The following is a 15,151-nucleotide window of genomic DNA, read 5'->3' as shown; positions in this document are numbered from 1 at the left end:
GTGTAACGCGACAAAGTAAGCAAAAAAAAAGAAAGAAACGATATGGAGATACAGGGTTTCTGCCTGACAGCGACGACAGGCAACAGCCTTCTGGGCAGCATTAGTGCGAGTACAGGGAGGCCATGCCAGGGTTTCCATGCTGCCAGTGAGACGCTCCGTGCAAATATGGGTCCAGCATATATATCCCATTCTGACCTGAGATCAGATTCATACGAGGTTTCCACTGGACACACACTGGTCTGATGAACCCATTCTGACCTGAGATCAGATTCTAAAAATGTCAGTCGCTCTTCGATTTTTCAAAAATGGCAGACCTACAAGCTCGTAGCTCTGCTATTTTTAAATAGCTAAAGCATGACATGATGCTAATACCAAAATGGGTTCCCGGTCAGAATGGGATACACACACACACACACACACACACACACACACACACACACACACACACACACACACACACACACACACACACACACACACACACACACACACACACACACACACACACACACACACACACACACACACACACACACACACACACACACACACACACACACACACACACACACACACACACACACACACACACACACACACACACACACACACACACACACACACACACACACAGTGCTGCAGCAGTGAAGGTACATTCATTCTCCATGACATTTCTTCTCCTGAAGTAAATAAGTAGCAGGCCGTTAACACTCACTCTGTGCTGCTGTATACTGTTGCAGTGCAGAGGGGAAAGTATAACCACGCACATTTACTCAAGTATATATTACTGTGCTTGAGCAAAACTGTTGACTTTTACGTCACCTGAGTATTTAAACATTTTCAATACTTCATTGTGAGCACTTACTATGAGACCTATAGCAGATCATGTCTGTGTGTGTGTCTGTGTGTGCGTGTCCCCCCCCTTTGTGCCCATATATGGAGCTACGTCCAAATATGGAGTGTGTTGCATACTGTCTGTCTGTCTGTCTGTCTGTCTGTCTGTCTGTCCCGCTTTTGTGCCCATATATGGAGCCGAGTGATTTGTGTCACCATGACTCAGCCATAACCATATAAGGAGTCCCCAAAGCAGCTATATACGTCCAAAACCCAAATATGTGCGAGCTGCGTTCGCTTCCCGCGTTTGCGCGTCTTACTGGTACTTACACACTCCGTTTCGTAACGGGGGAGAGGTTCTCTGGAGTGGGTTGTTAGCCCACAGCCAAGCAGAACAGAAGTCCTGTTGGTAATCGTACAGCCACAGTGGACTCAGTATGGGGCTGAGACAAGGACCCTCATCAGCACAACAGGAGAGATCCGTGGACCAGTGTTCATTTTGACAGCACATTTTGATTTTGGTTCTGGTCTCTTGAATAGTTCATTTAGTTTTAGCCACATTTTTGTCACCTTGGAATGTTTTAGTGTTATAGTCTAGTTTTAGTCGACTAAATGTCAGAAGATTTTAGTCGACTGCACAGTTGAGTTAGTCGACTAAAATGTATTTCGGCAGGCCTTGATGCATGCCGTAGTATAGTAATGACAGATTTTATACACTTGCTGAAAATAGCAGATCTACAAGCTCACAACTCGTCGCAACGAAAACATTCCGTCATAGTATTAGTCGACGAAATCAACATTGCCCTGGACGGAGCCTATACTGTGGCATTACTGTAGGTGTCACATGGACGGAACATGAAGAATATGGGATTCCATAATTATACAGTGTTGCAATGTCTTGTGTCAATTGTGTAATTTACATAGGCTACAGACAGTAGGCTAGACCTATTTTGGGTGATGCAGCTGTGGTCACCTAGGGTGTCCTAGCTAAGCTAGGAGCCGAATTCCGGTGGCTATTGGCATAACAAAAGGGTTTGTTGACCTGAAGGGACAGACAGGTTGATCAAAGGCTTTGCTACTAATAATATGCACCACATGTCGACCCCCAACACCAATGTAAAATGTTTAAAAGGTGACCCAGAATACTATCACTTAGTCAGTCGGAGGCGCAAGCCTTGTGGAGATGTGAGCCATGCATCTCTGCTGGCTGGCGTGAGTCTATGCTGTTGCTATATTATATACATCAAACACATCATGAAATGTGGTCCTCTATACGGGGGTTTACCACGGGTCACAGACAAGGTCAGAGAGAGATGAATGAGGCTGGCAGGGCACTGCGTCAGGCACGCGGAACTATAGTGGCAACAAGCACACTGACACTGTGGGAGTCAACACATGCAGGGCAAAGCCCCCGGACCCCCACACGCTACCGTTGCACTGCTCACTTCACACGGTGTGATGTTTTTCGCTTTGTGAGCTTGTAGATCTGTTATTTACAAAGGATTTTATATACATTTGGAAACTTGTGAAATGGGACCATTGTGCATAATGAGTACTTCTACTTATTTTGATGCCGGGCAATACCTTACTTACTTTACTCAAGTAAATTTAGAATAGGCCCAGTGTTACTATTACTTGTTGACCACGCAAAAAAGGGTGAAATCCCCCCAAATAAGCACGAGAAAAGCAGGAGAAGTGCTGGCGCATGAGTTATACTGCAGGAGGAATGGTCAAATAAAAGAAGGAGTCTCCTGCGAAATGCAGGAGATCACTCAGGAGGGTTGGCACTTGGCAGGTATGGTGGATACTAGGCCTATCTACAGTTTTCATATAGCGTATATCTGCTAGCTTTTAATCTTAATTTACAGGGTGGACAATACAGTTCTTCTCGGTGATGGAGAGGATGAGAAGTGTTAGCGTGACTTAAGAGAGAGAGAGAGAGAGAGAGAGAGCGAGAGAGAGAGAGAGAGATGGGGAGGGAGGGAGAGGAGCACATGTGATTGCCATCATCATCATCATCATCATCATAGGAGGAAGGCGGCAGCCAACTGCAGTTCCCCCTCTCTCTGACGCCCTCCTCATCTCTCTTTGCAGGAAGAAACGGTCGCGTACGTCCTGCGCTGTGCGTGTGTGTGGTGTGTGTATGTATGTGTGTGCGCGCGCGCGTGTGCGTGTGTGTGTGTGACTGTGTGTGTGTGTACTGTGTAGAGACCGTGTACCTTTAGCTACTTGGAAATAACAGGGATGATGACCGCAAACTGAGTGCCTGGAAGAAAAAAAACTAACAACAAAAAAAACAACAACACTGATCGCTCCGTTTTGAGCGACAACTTCATTTCCCGCACAAGGATAACACGACAACGCCACGACTCTCTCTCTCTCTCTCTCTCTCTTTTTTTGGCGACAGAAACAGGCTCAAAGGTAAACGATAATATGCGACCGTCAACGCCGCTCGTCATGTCGTGCTGGTCGTGGCAATAAAGACGACGGTCGACTGTTTTGCGCTTGCGTTTGTGTGCACGGGACAGGACGGGGAATCCCGAGGAACCGTCCACCCCACACGGTGCTGAAATACGATGCACGCTAAACGGGGTGCCGTCGTGGTGGCATAGACATAGAACCGGGTGCTTTTTGCGGTTCATTTGATGAGGTAAATAATAATACTAATAATACTAGCCTGGGCATCATCGTTGTGCCGCGGATGCTGCAGGCATAGATGACGCTCAGGTGGAGCCACTTAAATAACGCGATTGGCTGTTTTCGAACTGCAATAGTTTGGACGCCCTGCAGCGTGTAAATTATAGCCCGGGCCGAGGTTTGGCTTTTTATCGTTATGTGACGTGAAAACGTTGCGGAAAATACAGCCGATATAGGTTTTTTAAATTGGGACAGAAATATACACCGATCGGAGATTGTATAGGCTATATTTACACCAGATAGGCTATTTATGCTAGTCGGAGAAGGCTATACGGTTTCTCACTTTGGGATAATAATGCAAGTGTAGTAATATCTTGTGCTTTTCCCAGTGGCTATCTCAGTCGCGTATCACCGAATACTGACATAACGAGAGCGGTCCATAAACCCAATATACTATATAGCAAAAAAAATATGCTCTAAAGTCTATAGTATAGGCTATACCTCATATCTGACCCGAGTTATTTATTATTTCCACGAAAACACATCACGGTCAGACAAGCACAGTCAGCATAAAAGCATAGCAGAGGAGCCTGGGCTGAGGACGGAGGAGGACGCAGGTGCACCAGCCAGGCAGCCACGTACCGAACGCAGCGTTAGTCATCATCCCCCCCCATCCCGTCAAACTTCACTATAGTATAGGCTCATATACCGACCGTACGGCCACCGTCACCGTATAGTAGCTTCACCATCGCATATTTACCATCATAAAGGCTGAGTGCTACTACTATATTATTAGCCGTATATATTATATACGTCATCTATAGGCTCTTGTTCTCTGCTCCTTCTCATCACATATAGGTTGTCATCTCCAAACACAGCTGACCAACAGAGGAACGGATCTTGTCCGTGATTATTTGAGGACCAAAAAGGAAGGAGTACTACACAGAATTGCTTCATCATGAATTTTGTAATGAAAGCAGCGATGGGAGGTAAGTTATGTTGGAGTGTGACAGCTGTGTGTGTGTGTGTGTGTGTGTGTGTGTGTGTATGTGTGTGTGTGTGTGTGTGTGTGTGTGTGTGTGAGTGAGTGAGTGAGTGAGTGAGTGTGCGCGTGCGTGTGTGTGTGTGAGAGTGAGTGAGTGAGTGAGTGTGTGCGCGCGTGCGTGCGTGCGTGTGTATGTGAGAGAGTGTGTGAGTGAGTGAGTGTGTGAGTGTGTGCGCGTGTGCGTGCGTGCGTGTGTATGTGAGAGAGTGTGTGAGTGAGTGGCCGGTCTGGAGGCTGGTTTAACAGCACTGCAGTGGAAAGGATTTAACGGACTGTTGCGGCAGAGTATAGGCTATAGGTATACAGTGTATAGTATATAGTATAAGGCTATAGTCTATATACATAGTCTACGAGTATAGACTCAGTATAGGCTCTAGTACGAGCTGCTATAGGTTGGGATGATAAGTCATCCTGCGCAAAAAAAACTAATGACTCCCGCCGTTCCTACACCACCCCTCCAGCTCCACCCCTATACCCCACCCCCACCTCCATATAGCTCTCAACAAATGGAACCAAAATGTGGGACCCATGAGGGTCCATTTGCTATAGCGCTTGTTAATACACTGAAAGGATCCATTTGGACCCCCTGGCGGTCCCCGGAGACACTGTTGTTGAGAAGCAGTGCATGTAATAAGAGCACAGGAGCAGTGCATGACTTGGACCATGCTGACAATGAGCCCCATGGGACAGAGGCTGTGGTGCTGACGCCAGCCTGCTGTGTACCCACTGAGCACCTGTTTCTAGTGGGTTGTTCCATACATATACCCTTTAATGTGGGCTAGAGATAGCAGATGTATATATATATAGGGTCAAAGTGGTCAAATGGATTCTGATGCCCTGGAACCCCCCATAACGACCCCTGGGGTGTTCCCGGACCCCACTTTGAGAGCCACCCACTGCTGCAGGGTGGTCCCTTCATAATTCGTCAATGAATCAGTTGGTTTTGTTTTAGTCGACTTATAGAAGACTTTGTTGGTTGATTAGACATTTTTATTAGACATGCTTTTTTCCAAGCATTTCTTGAAAATCAATACATATAATTTGGCCAGTCTATGACTTTCAACGTTGAATGCTGCTCATTTATAAGCTTCATCCAGACTTAAAGATGGAGTGCCGTGATTTTTTGATCATCAGGTATTATTATTATATAAGGAGGAAGATTTCTTTCAAAATAGTGTACAGTATTTTTTTTTTAAATGTCGTTTTTATGAGGACATGCCCACCAGTGCATTAAGTATGTGCCTGGTTTGCCTGGTGGGGGGGGGGGGGGGGTGATGGGTGGTGATCCACCTGCAGAACTGAAGCCGCACCCACAGCTGTTGTTGATGTTGTATATGATAAAGGGTTAGGGGAAGGATGATAATGTGATGTCACTATATCACTGTTAATTTCATTGGCACGTTTGACTGTCAAGGTTTCAGCCTCCAGGAAGAATCCATAAATACAAAAGGGAACAGACATCATTGCACATTATTTTATACATTTGGAAACTTGTGAAATTGGACATTGTGCATAATGAGTACTTCTACTTATTTTGATGCCGGCAATACCTTACTTTACTCAAGTAAATTTAGAATAGGCCCAGTGTTACTATTACTTGTTGACCACGCAAAAAGGGTGAAATCCCCCCAAAGCAGGAGAAAAGCAGGAGAAGTGCTGGCGCAGGAGTTATACTGCAGGAGGAATGGTCAGATAAAAGAAGGAGTCTCCTGCGAAATGCAGGAGACTCAGGAGGGTTGGCACTTGGCAGGTATGGTGGATACTAGGCCTATCTACAGTTTTCATATAGCGTATCTGCTAGCTTTTAATCTTAATTAATAACAACCACATGCACTACTAAGGGGTCTAATGAAGTACTGTCACCGCATAAAACTGGAAAAAATATCTTCTTTAAAAAGCTTAACTTGGCATGATCATATAGGCTATAGCAAACACAACTTCACAGAATGCCAATGACTGTAGAGACTATAAGAATTTAATTAGCCGAGGAGAGCCCCGGTACACGGAGTATACCTTACCGTATCTTTGCTACACAGTAAGTTATCTGCTAGTACAAGTTGTAGTTGTTAAGCTGAACAAGGAGCCTAATGAACTAGTGGCTCAGGAGGTATATAGAGCAGCAAATTGGGAAAAGGAAGGTTCCCGGTTCAATGCCCGGCAGCTCCCTCAATGTTAGTGTCGAAGTGTCCTTGAGCAAGACACTATGACTGAACCCCTAACCGCTCCTGCTCAGCAGGTCAACAGTGCCTTAACCCATTCAGACCGGGAACCCATTATGGTGTTCAGCATCATGTTATGCTTTAGCTATTGAAAAATAGCAGATCTACAAGCTCATAGCGCGCCACCGAGTGGCACGCTACGAGCTTGTAGGTCTGCTATTTTTGAAAAAATCGAAGAACGACTGACATTTTTTAGAATCTGATCTCAGGTCAGAATGGGTTAATCAGACCAGTGTGTGTCCAGTGGAAACCTCGTATGAATCTGATCTCAGGTCAGAATGGGTTAATCAGACCAGTGTGTGTCCAGTGGAAACCTCGTATGAATCTGATCTCAGGTCAGAATGGGTTAATTGTACGTTTCCTCTGCCGTGCGTGTAAATGAACGGGTGAATGAAACGCACGTCGTAAAGCACTCTGGATAAAGGCACTAAATGCACCATTTACTATAATATAGTAAATGGTGCATTTAGTGCCTTTATTATATTATTTTATTATACCATGCCTTTAACCCATTCTGACCTGAGATCAGATTCATACGAGGTTTTCACTGGACACACACTGGTCTGATTAACCCATTCTGACCTGAGATCAGATTCTAAAAATGTCAGTCGTTCTTCAGTCGATTTTTCAAAAATAGCAGACCTACAAGCTCGTAGCGCGCCACTCGGTGGCGCGCTATGAGCTTGTAGATCTGCTATTTTTCAATAGCTAAAGCATAACATGATGCTAACACCAAAACGGGTTCCCGGTCAGAATGGGTTAAACCCATAATGCCGAACACAACGTCAGCCCTGACAAAGTGTGAACACTACATGTGTTGCAGTGTCGATACACAGTATGCAGTTCTTGTCAAAACATTTTTGTCGCCAGCGGTCGGCACGAGGCAGCATCCTCAACAGTTTTAATCCCACTTAAGAATTCCTATCCTGTCACTGCAGTCAAAATGTCCCATCTTCTCCTGTGCCTCACAGTGCTCTAGAGCCATGTAATAAATGCAGCGATAACTCTGGGGGGCTGTGTGTGTGTGTGTGTGTGTGTGTGTGTGTGTGTGTGTGTGCGACTGTGCGTACATGTGTGCCTGCATGCATGCGTGCATGCGTGTGTGCGTGTGCAGAAGGGCATGACACCCTACTTGTGAACACAATTATCTGTTTATTTCCTGTTGGTTACTAACAGCTGCAGAAAAGTGAGATGGATTTTATTTATTTTGAGCTCATCCCTATTGCACCTGCCTTACAATTAGTAGGTAACAAGTAAGGATTATAATTTGCGAACACTATGACCTTAATATAGCATTCAAATCTGTTCAACCACTTCAACCCTATTTTATGCTTTTCAGGTATTCAAAACTCAGAGCTTGTAGATTGGGCTGTTTTAGAAAAGGTTTGAGTCATCTTGGAAAAATGGTGAGAAATTGGAATTGGAATAATTGTGAACAGTCAATGTGACGTGGTCCATGACACGAGAACCTCTGCTGTAGCGAACACTGTTGTAACTGTAAAGACTGTAAAGACAGTTACTGTAGACCATCCAGAGAAACGTGGGAAAACAATCCTTGATTATGCTTATGAAATATGCAGGTTTTTACATGATTTTATGCAGTGAAATTGCGGGAAATTGTGAAATATTGCGGGACGTTTGCGCGATTATGTGCCCTTTTTGTAAAAAATTATTCCCCTGCATAATCTGCACCATTTGGCTGATTATCTGGATTGACTAATTGTACAATAGTAACTCAGTAACTCATACTGTAAGTGTAAAAACATTAGGGATATGAGGCGGTGTGGTACAGTGGTGTTTTACTGTACACACAGTTACAGTATAGGGATGTGAGGCGGTGGTACAGTGGTGTTTTACTGTACACACAGTTACAGTAGGGATGTGAGGCGGTGGTACAGTGGTGTTTTACTGTACACACAGTTACAGTAGGGATGTGAGGCGGTGGTACAGTGGTGTTTTACTGTACACACAGTTACAGTATAGGGATGTGAGGCGGTGGTACAGTGGTGTTTTACTGTACACACAGTTACAGTATAGGGATGTGAGGCGGTGGTACAGTGGTGTTTTACTGTACACACAGTTACAGTATAGGGATGTGAGGCGGTGGTACAGTGGTGTTTTACTGTACACACAGTTACAGTAGGGATGTGAGGCGGTGGTACAGTGGTGTTTTACTGTACACACAGTTACAGTATAGGGATGTGAGGCGGTGGTACAGTGGTGTTTTACTGTACACACAGTTACAGTATAGGGATGTGAGGAGGCGGTGGTACAGTAGCTCATTAGGATGCAGGAGGTGCCTCCGGGTGCCTAGTTCTGCATAGCTGCCGTGTCCTGTGCGTCTGCGCACTGAATCCTTAACCCATTCTGAACGGGAACCCATATTGGTGTTAGCATCATGTTATGCTTTAGCTATTGAAAAATAGCAGATCTACAAGCTCATAGCGCGCCACCGAGTGGCGCGCTACGAGCTTGTAGGTCTGCTATTTTTGAAAAATCGAAGAACGACTGACATTTTTTAGAATCTGATCTCAGGTCAGAATGGGTTAATCAGACCAGTGTGTGGAAACCTCGTATGAATCTGATCTCAGGTCAGAATGGGTTAAGTAAACTGCACTGCATTACGATTATATACCAGTACAACTGCACTGCTTTACTCTGAACCAACACAGTGGGAATATAACCGTCTAGTTACATTTGTAAACTCTCAAGGGTTACAAGTGGGAAGAAAAGGAGCACTGGGGATTATTTCTTTTTACCGTGCACTCTCCGCTCTGCACTTGCACTTTTGGAATACATTTGACAGCATAGTACAATAAATCACACGGTTTTATTGGTCTTTGCACACGTGTGTCAGCATGGTCTGCGTGGCTTGTGATTCTTGATGGGGAGATGAAACCTTGTATGTCCAAAACCCTTTACATTTCATGAAATGGGGAAAAAGAAGAAGCTGTGGTACAATAGCTCCAATGTAGTTATTACAGTATATGATAAATGTTTTTATGTGATGTATTCCCCATGCTTTTTGTTCTTGCTTAATGTAAGTCGCTCTGGATTAAGAGCGTCTGCTAAATGCCTAAATTGTAAATTGTACAGTATTCAGTCACAGGCTCTATACGTTCCATTGGTTAAATATTTATAAAACCAACAGACTTTTAACCACTTCTGACCTGGCATTTCCTATTTTCAGCACGTCATTATACTGTAGGTCAAAAGTTCTGAGGATTTGCCAGTGATTTTATTTTGTATATTGTGATCGGCTATTATTGGCACTTGCATGACACTGCCAAGTCTGCCATATATGACAAAGTATAAAATATATACGAGTAAGACGCGCAAACGCGGGAAGCGAACGCAGCTCGTACATATTTGGGTTTTGGACGTATAGCTGCTTTGGGGACTCCTTATATGGTGCCCCTTTTGTGCCCATATATGGAGCTGAGTGGACCTGGCCCCTTTTGTGTCCATATATGGAGCTGAGTGATTGCTGATGCAACACACTCCATATTTGGATAGCGGGACAGACACACGGACAGACAGACACACAGACATGATCTGCTAGGTCTCATAGTAAGTGCTCACTGCGTTCGCAATCACTGCGTTCGCAATAAATATATTATTTATATATATTCATAAATATAAAACATTTATGAAAAATAAATAAAAATATGAAATATGGTCACGCAAGGCGTTCTGCCCAACAGTGACAATATGCATAATTCCTGCATGCGAGTTTGAGCAAAAAAGAGGGAGTGAGGAGATCCAAAGTCTATTGATAATGTTTATGTTGTCAATTAATTTATGTTTTACTGATCTCATCCATCTATGGCTCATCTATAGGGCTAACGGTTGATCAACAACATTGATCTCTCCTCTGAAGAAATGCTGACTGCATACTGAATATCACACAAAATAAAATATCAATATTAGTGATTAACAAACGTTTGTGAGCTTGTAAATCGGCTGTTTCCACTGTATTTTAATAATACTAATTCATAATGTACATTCTCCCTTCTTAGATATGTATACTGGAGTCAAAAGTAGAGTGTATATATCTTTAAAATGTAACAGTTAGAAGTATCCAAAAACCCAAATACTCAAGTACAGATACTCAATAATTACTTATAGAGTAATAAGTAAAAGTACTTCCCACTGCGGACAAAGCAGATAATGAAAGAAAACAATTATCCCAGAAATCAATTATCTATTCTAAACCATCAATCCGTTGTTGAGAACAGTCAGTCAGTCAATACATTCATTTAAGTGAATAATTCTCTACAAAATACAATTGAATTACAATATTCACTGGCATGTAATCCCCAGGGAAATTCTGAGGGGTGGGTATCAGTTTTATAGGCTATTGCGGATAGCTACTGCATGCTATTGCAGATATACTCATTGAGAATGCAGGCCCACAGGAGGTCAAATTATTGATTCAATTATTGATTAAGTATTGATTCAAGCTTGCTTCTTAAACCGCATGAAGAATATGTCATTGCTGTATAGGACAGAAACCTCTTAGTTTAACTTTGTGTTTTTTGTTCGTAAATTAATGCAGCCCTACTTGATTACATTACAGTAAATGCATGGGTGGTGTTCTCTAACACATTTAGACCCAAGTTAAAAACATTCACTTTGAAAGAATACATATTCAAAGATTTGCGCCACATTTTTACGATAAAAAAAAAAATAGCAGACCTGCAAGCTTGTAGCGCGCCACTCGGTGGCGCGCTATGAGCTTGTAGATCTGCTATTTTTCAATAGCTAAATTATAACATAATGTTTAAAACACCAAAAGGGGTTCCCGCCACAAAATGAGTTAAATGATTGGATTGAGTTAAGTGGGGTTTGGGGACCGCCAAGGGTCGTTAGGGAGGTGCCAGGGGGTCCCCAGCTAAATTATTGATAGTTATAGGGACCAAGAAACCAGTGTACAAATGTAATCAAATACTGGTCCATTTGTTGACTCAAAATGAATGGGGTCTGTATAGCCCAATCCTAAATGCATACTAAATTAGGGGTCCTTGAAATGAAATACTTTGAGAACCATGCACTGCCGAAGCATAGATGCAAGCAAGGCATTTGTGTGTCTAATGATCGAACTCACAAATGGTGGACCATTTGTGGCATTGCCACTTGCCAGCTTTGACAGTCATTGTACATTGTCATTGTTTGGACTGCGTCTGATTTTACAAGAGTTAAGAAACACTTAAGAGATAAATGAGAATTGCCTCGCAATTACGAAAGAAATCAGACCCATCTGAAGTGAGTGGTACTGTATGTACTGTACTGTACTGTACTGTACTGTACTGTACTGTACTGTACTGTACTGTACTGTACTGTACTGTACTGTTCTTCGTTGTACTGTACTGTAGTTCATAGTACTGTACTGTACTGTTCTTCGTAGTACTGTACGTTGTGAGCTTGTAGATCTGAGAATATTTGTGTGTGCAGCCTAGGACATGTACACAGTTTGGTTGTAAGAGGCTTCCAACAACTTGGGATGCCAAAAAAAGCAGCCAAACGGCTTGCAAAATTCTGTGCAATATCTTCCACTATCGGTAGCCGCCAAATATGGCGAAGACGCTGTTACCTGTACCCCTGAAGGGTGTGTGGGTATTTGTTCGGGATTTGCTGATTGCATTCTGTACGGCACCTTGTAAATATTTGTGTCCTTGTATTTGTATCTCTTATGTGGACATAAATAAATGATTAAAATGTGTTAGGCTGCGAAACAGTGACTCTTGGTGGTGAAAAAAGGTACTTCCGTGCTTAGACATACATGCGGATACAGAGACATACAGGCACACACTGCTGCGTGTAGGAGTGGTTAGCGCCACTCAGAAAGAGAGAAAGGAGTGTCTATGTTTGGCTGAAGCAAACATCCCCAACAGGGTGCTCTTGATTTGCAAGAAAGGTAACAGACCAATTAAGGCACTCTTGCGGAAAATGTCCAAAGCCTTTAACCCATTCTGACCTGAGATCAGATTCATATACGAGGTTTCCACTGGACACACACTGGTCTGATTAACCCATTCTGACCTGAGATCAGATTCTAAAAATGTCAGTCGTTCTTCGATTCTTCAAAAATAGCAGACCTACAAGCTCGTAGCGCGCCACTCGGTGGCGCGCTATGAGCTTGTAGATCTGCTATTTTTCAATAGCTAAAGCACAACATGATGCTATAACACCAAAAGGGGTTCCCGTTCAGAATGGTTTAATAGTCTGGCTATTGCATGGCAAGAATACAAAATACACCTACGCGCTGCGGCAACAATGCCTTCGTCAGGGTGACAATTAAATTACGTTAATCACACTTATTTGTGCAACAATTAATCAACTAAAATGTCATGATGGTGAGAACTCCAACAGTAAGGCAGTTACAGTATAGGCATTCGCCAAGAAATAGTGTGTGTCTGTGGGTGCGTGCGTACATGTCTGCGTGCGTGCTCGCGCATGTGTGCGTGCGGTAGTGCGGTACATTAAGCTATTCGCCAAGAAGGCTCCTTGGTTCTAGATCTAGAAGAAAATATATATATGTTAGCATGATGAGTCAGCAGGATTCAGCCTGAAGGCTACAGAATAATAATCTCTTTCTTTTTCCCCCTTTTTTGGCAGCCAAATTATGACCTTGGCCTGTCGCTCTGACTGTTGCTACTGCAGTACGTATGTACTGTATGTGCACTGGTTGAATCCCAGTGCTGGAAAGTAGCCAAGTAGATTTACTTAAGTACTGCACTGAACATAAGTACAACTTTGAGGTACAAAACATGTACTCACCCAATTAAGACATATTTTATACTTTGTCTATAAAAAAAATAGCTGAGCATTTTGAATGTTATGAACAATATACTAGAATACTAGAATGTTGAACAATAACAAACATTTCTTGGAACATTTCACAGCTCTGCTCTGAGCGGTTTCACTTATTTACGTCGATACACACGCTGTGTGGGCTTGTTGGCTAACACCCCCTGAACAGGCAGGCTTCAACTGGTTAAGATGAGTTAGTTTCGAGATAGGCAATGTTTACAATACATCTAGGTTTTTAGAGCACTATATCTCATTGGGATATAGTACTTTGAAGAATGAATTCTGTTGCCAGGAATAGAGAATTAGATTTTGTTTTGGCTGAGGACTTCCTACTCCCCAATTAAAATATTTCCAGTTTTCAGTTCACAACATCACAGCCGAGACGTGTGTGAGAGTGTGATGGAGCAACGGCTGAGCTCCTTAAAGCCGTTACTCTACTATGGGCAATTATTACAGATAACAAGTTGAAATGCATCACTTCTTCTCAACATAGGGCCTGGCCCTGGGGACCACCAACATTTAGACTTAGACTTAAAAATCTCTTCAAAAATCCTGACAGTTTTCTGAAATAACTATGTTTCTGTATCAGTATGGTGCTCAATATTTCATGTCAAGGACCCCAAAGATTATATGCAATTGTCCGCCGACCCCCATATGAAAATATGTTGTTCCAGGGACCCCCTCAGAAGCAAAGATTTGAGTTTAAAACGTTCACTCTGAAAGAATACATATTCAAAGACTTGCGCCACATTTTCACGATTTTTTCAAAAATAGCAGATCTACAAGCTCATAGCGAGGCACCGAGTGCCGCGCTATGAGCTTGTAGATCTGCTATTTTTAAATATCTAAAGCATAGAACATAATGCTTAAAACACCAAAAAGGGTTCCCTCCCAAAATGGGTTAATGCAGTGGTTCTCAATATTTTGATGTGTATTTGGCGGCAAACCCCCTTCTGAAAAGGTTTTGTGTCGGGGACCCCTAGAAGAGAACATTTATGTAAAACTATATACCCTATTGGCCTGAATATAAGACTACGTTTTTTTTTCTCCAATGGAAATATCCTAAAAAACTAAACAGGGTGGTATTATAATGGGGGGCTAGACTATTTGACATTAAATGAGTCTTGAAAAATGGGGGTCGTCTTATAATCATGTCGTCTTATATTCGGTGCAATACGGTATACTGTGTGTGCACGCACACGCACGAAAAACCTGTTGCAGCATTGTGAGCTTGTAGATCTGCTGCGCACGCACACGCACACGCGCGCACGCACACACACGCACACACACACACACACGCACACACGCACACACACGCACACACACGCACACACGCGCACACGCACACACGCACACGCACACGCACACACACGCACACGCATTAGGCAAGTGTTTCCATCCCCCTCCCCATTACATTATTTCATTAAGCCACAAAATCCGTCTCCCGAAATACATTTACATTTACATTGAAAGCTTTATGCGCAAAATCCAAAATGTGCATGAAAACTGGTTGATGGAAACCACTCATTTCTAACTTTCTAATTATGGTACATATACACTTTATTTAATTTAACTTTAAGGTTTTGTCTGTGTTTACAATTAT

The 15,151-nt window shown here is 43.1% G+C and overlaps 1 protein-coding gene across 1 annotated transcript in view; it reads left to right on the top strand.

Annotated features, from left to right (window-relative positions):
• Positions 1 to 2,922: 2,922 nt before the first annotated feature.
• Positions 2,923 to 15,151, top strand: part of cplx2a (complexin 2a) — a 40,617-nt gene continuing 28,388 nt past the window's right edge. The window contains exons 1-2 of the mRNA XM_080759246.1: positions 2,923 to 3,255; positions 4,330 to 4,460. Coding sequence (XP_080615372.1) covers positions 4,430 to 4,460 — 31 coding nt within the window. The 5' untranslated portion in view covers positions 2,923 to 3,255; positions 4,330 to 4,429. The remainder of the gene's footprint in view (positions 3,256 to 4,329; positions 4,461 to 15,151) is intronic.

The sequence above is a fragment of the Protomyctophum bolini genome (genome assembly GCF_963924005.1).
Source record: "Protomyctophum bolini genome assembly, chromosome: 3".
NCBI classification, from domain to species: Eukaryota; Metazoa; Chordata; class Actinopteri; order Myctophiformes; family Myctophidae; genus Protomyctophum; species Protomyctophum bolini.
This window is presented reverse-complemented; position numbering and strand designations above follow the sequence as displayed.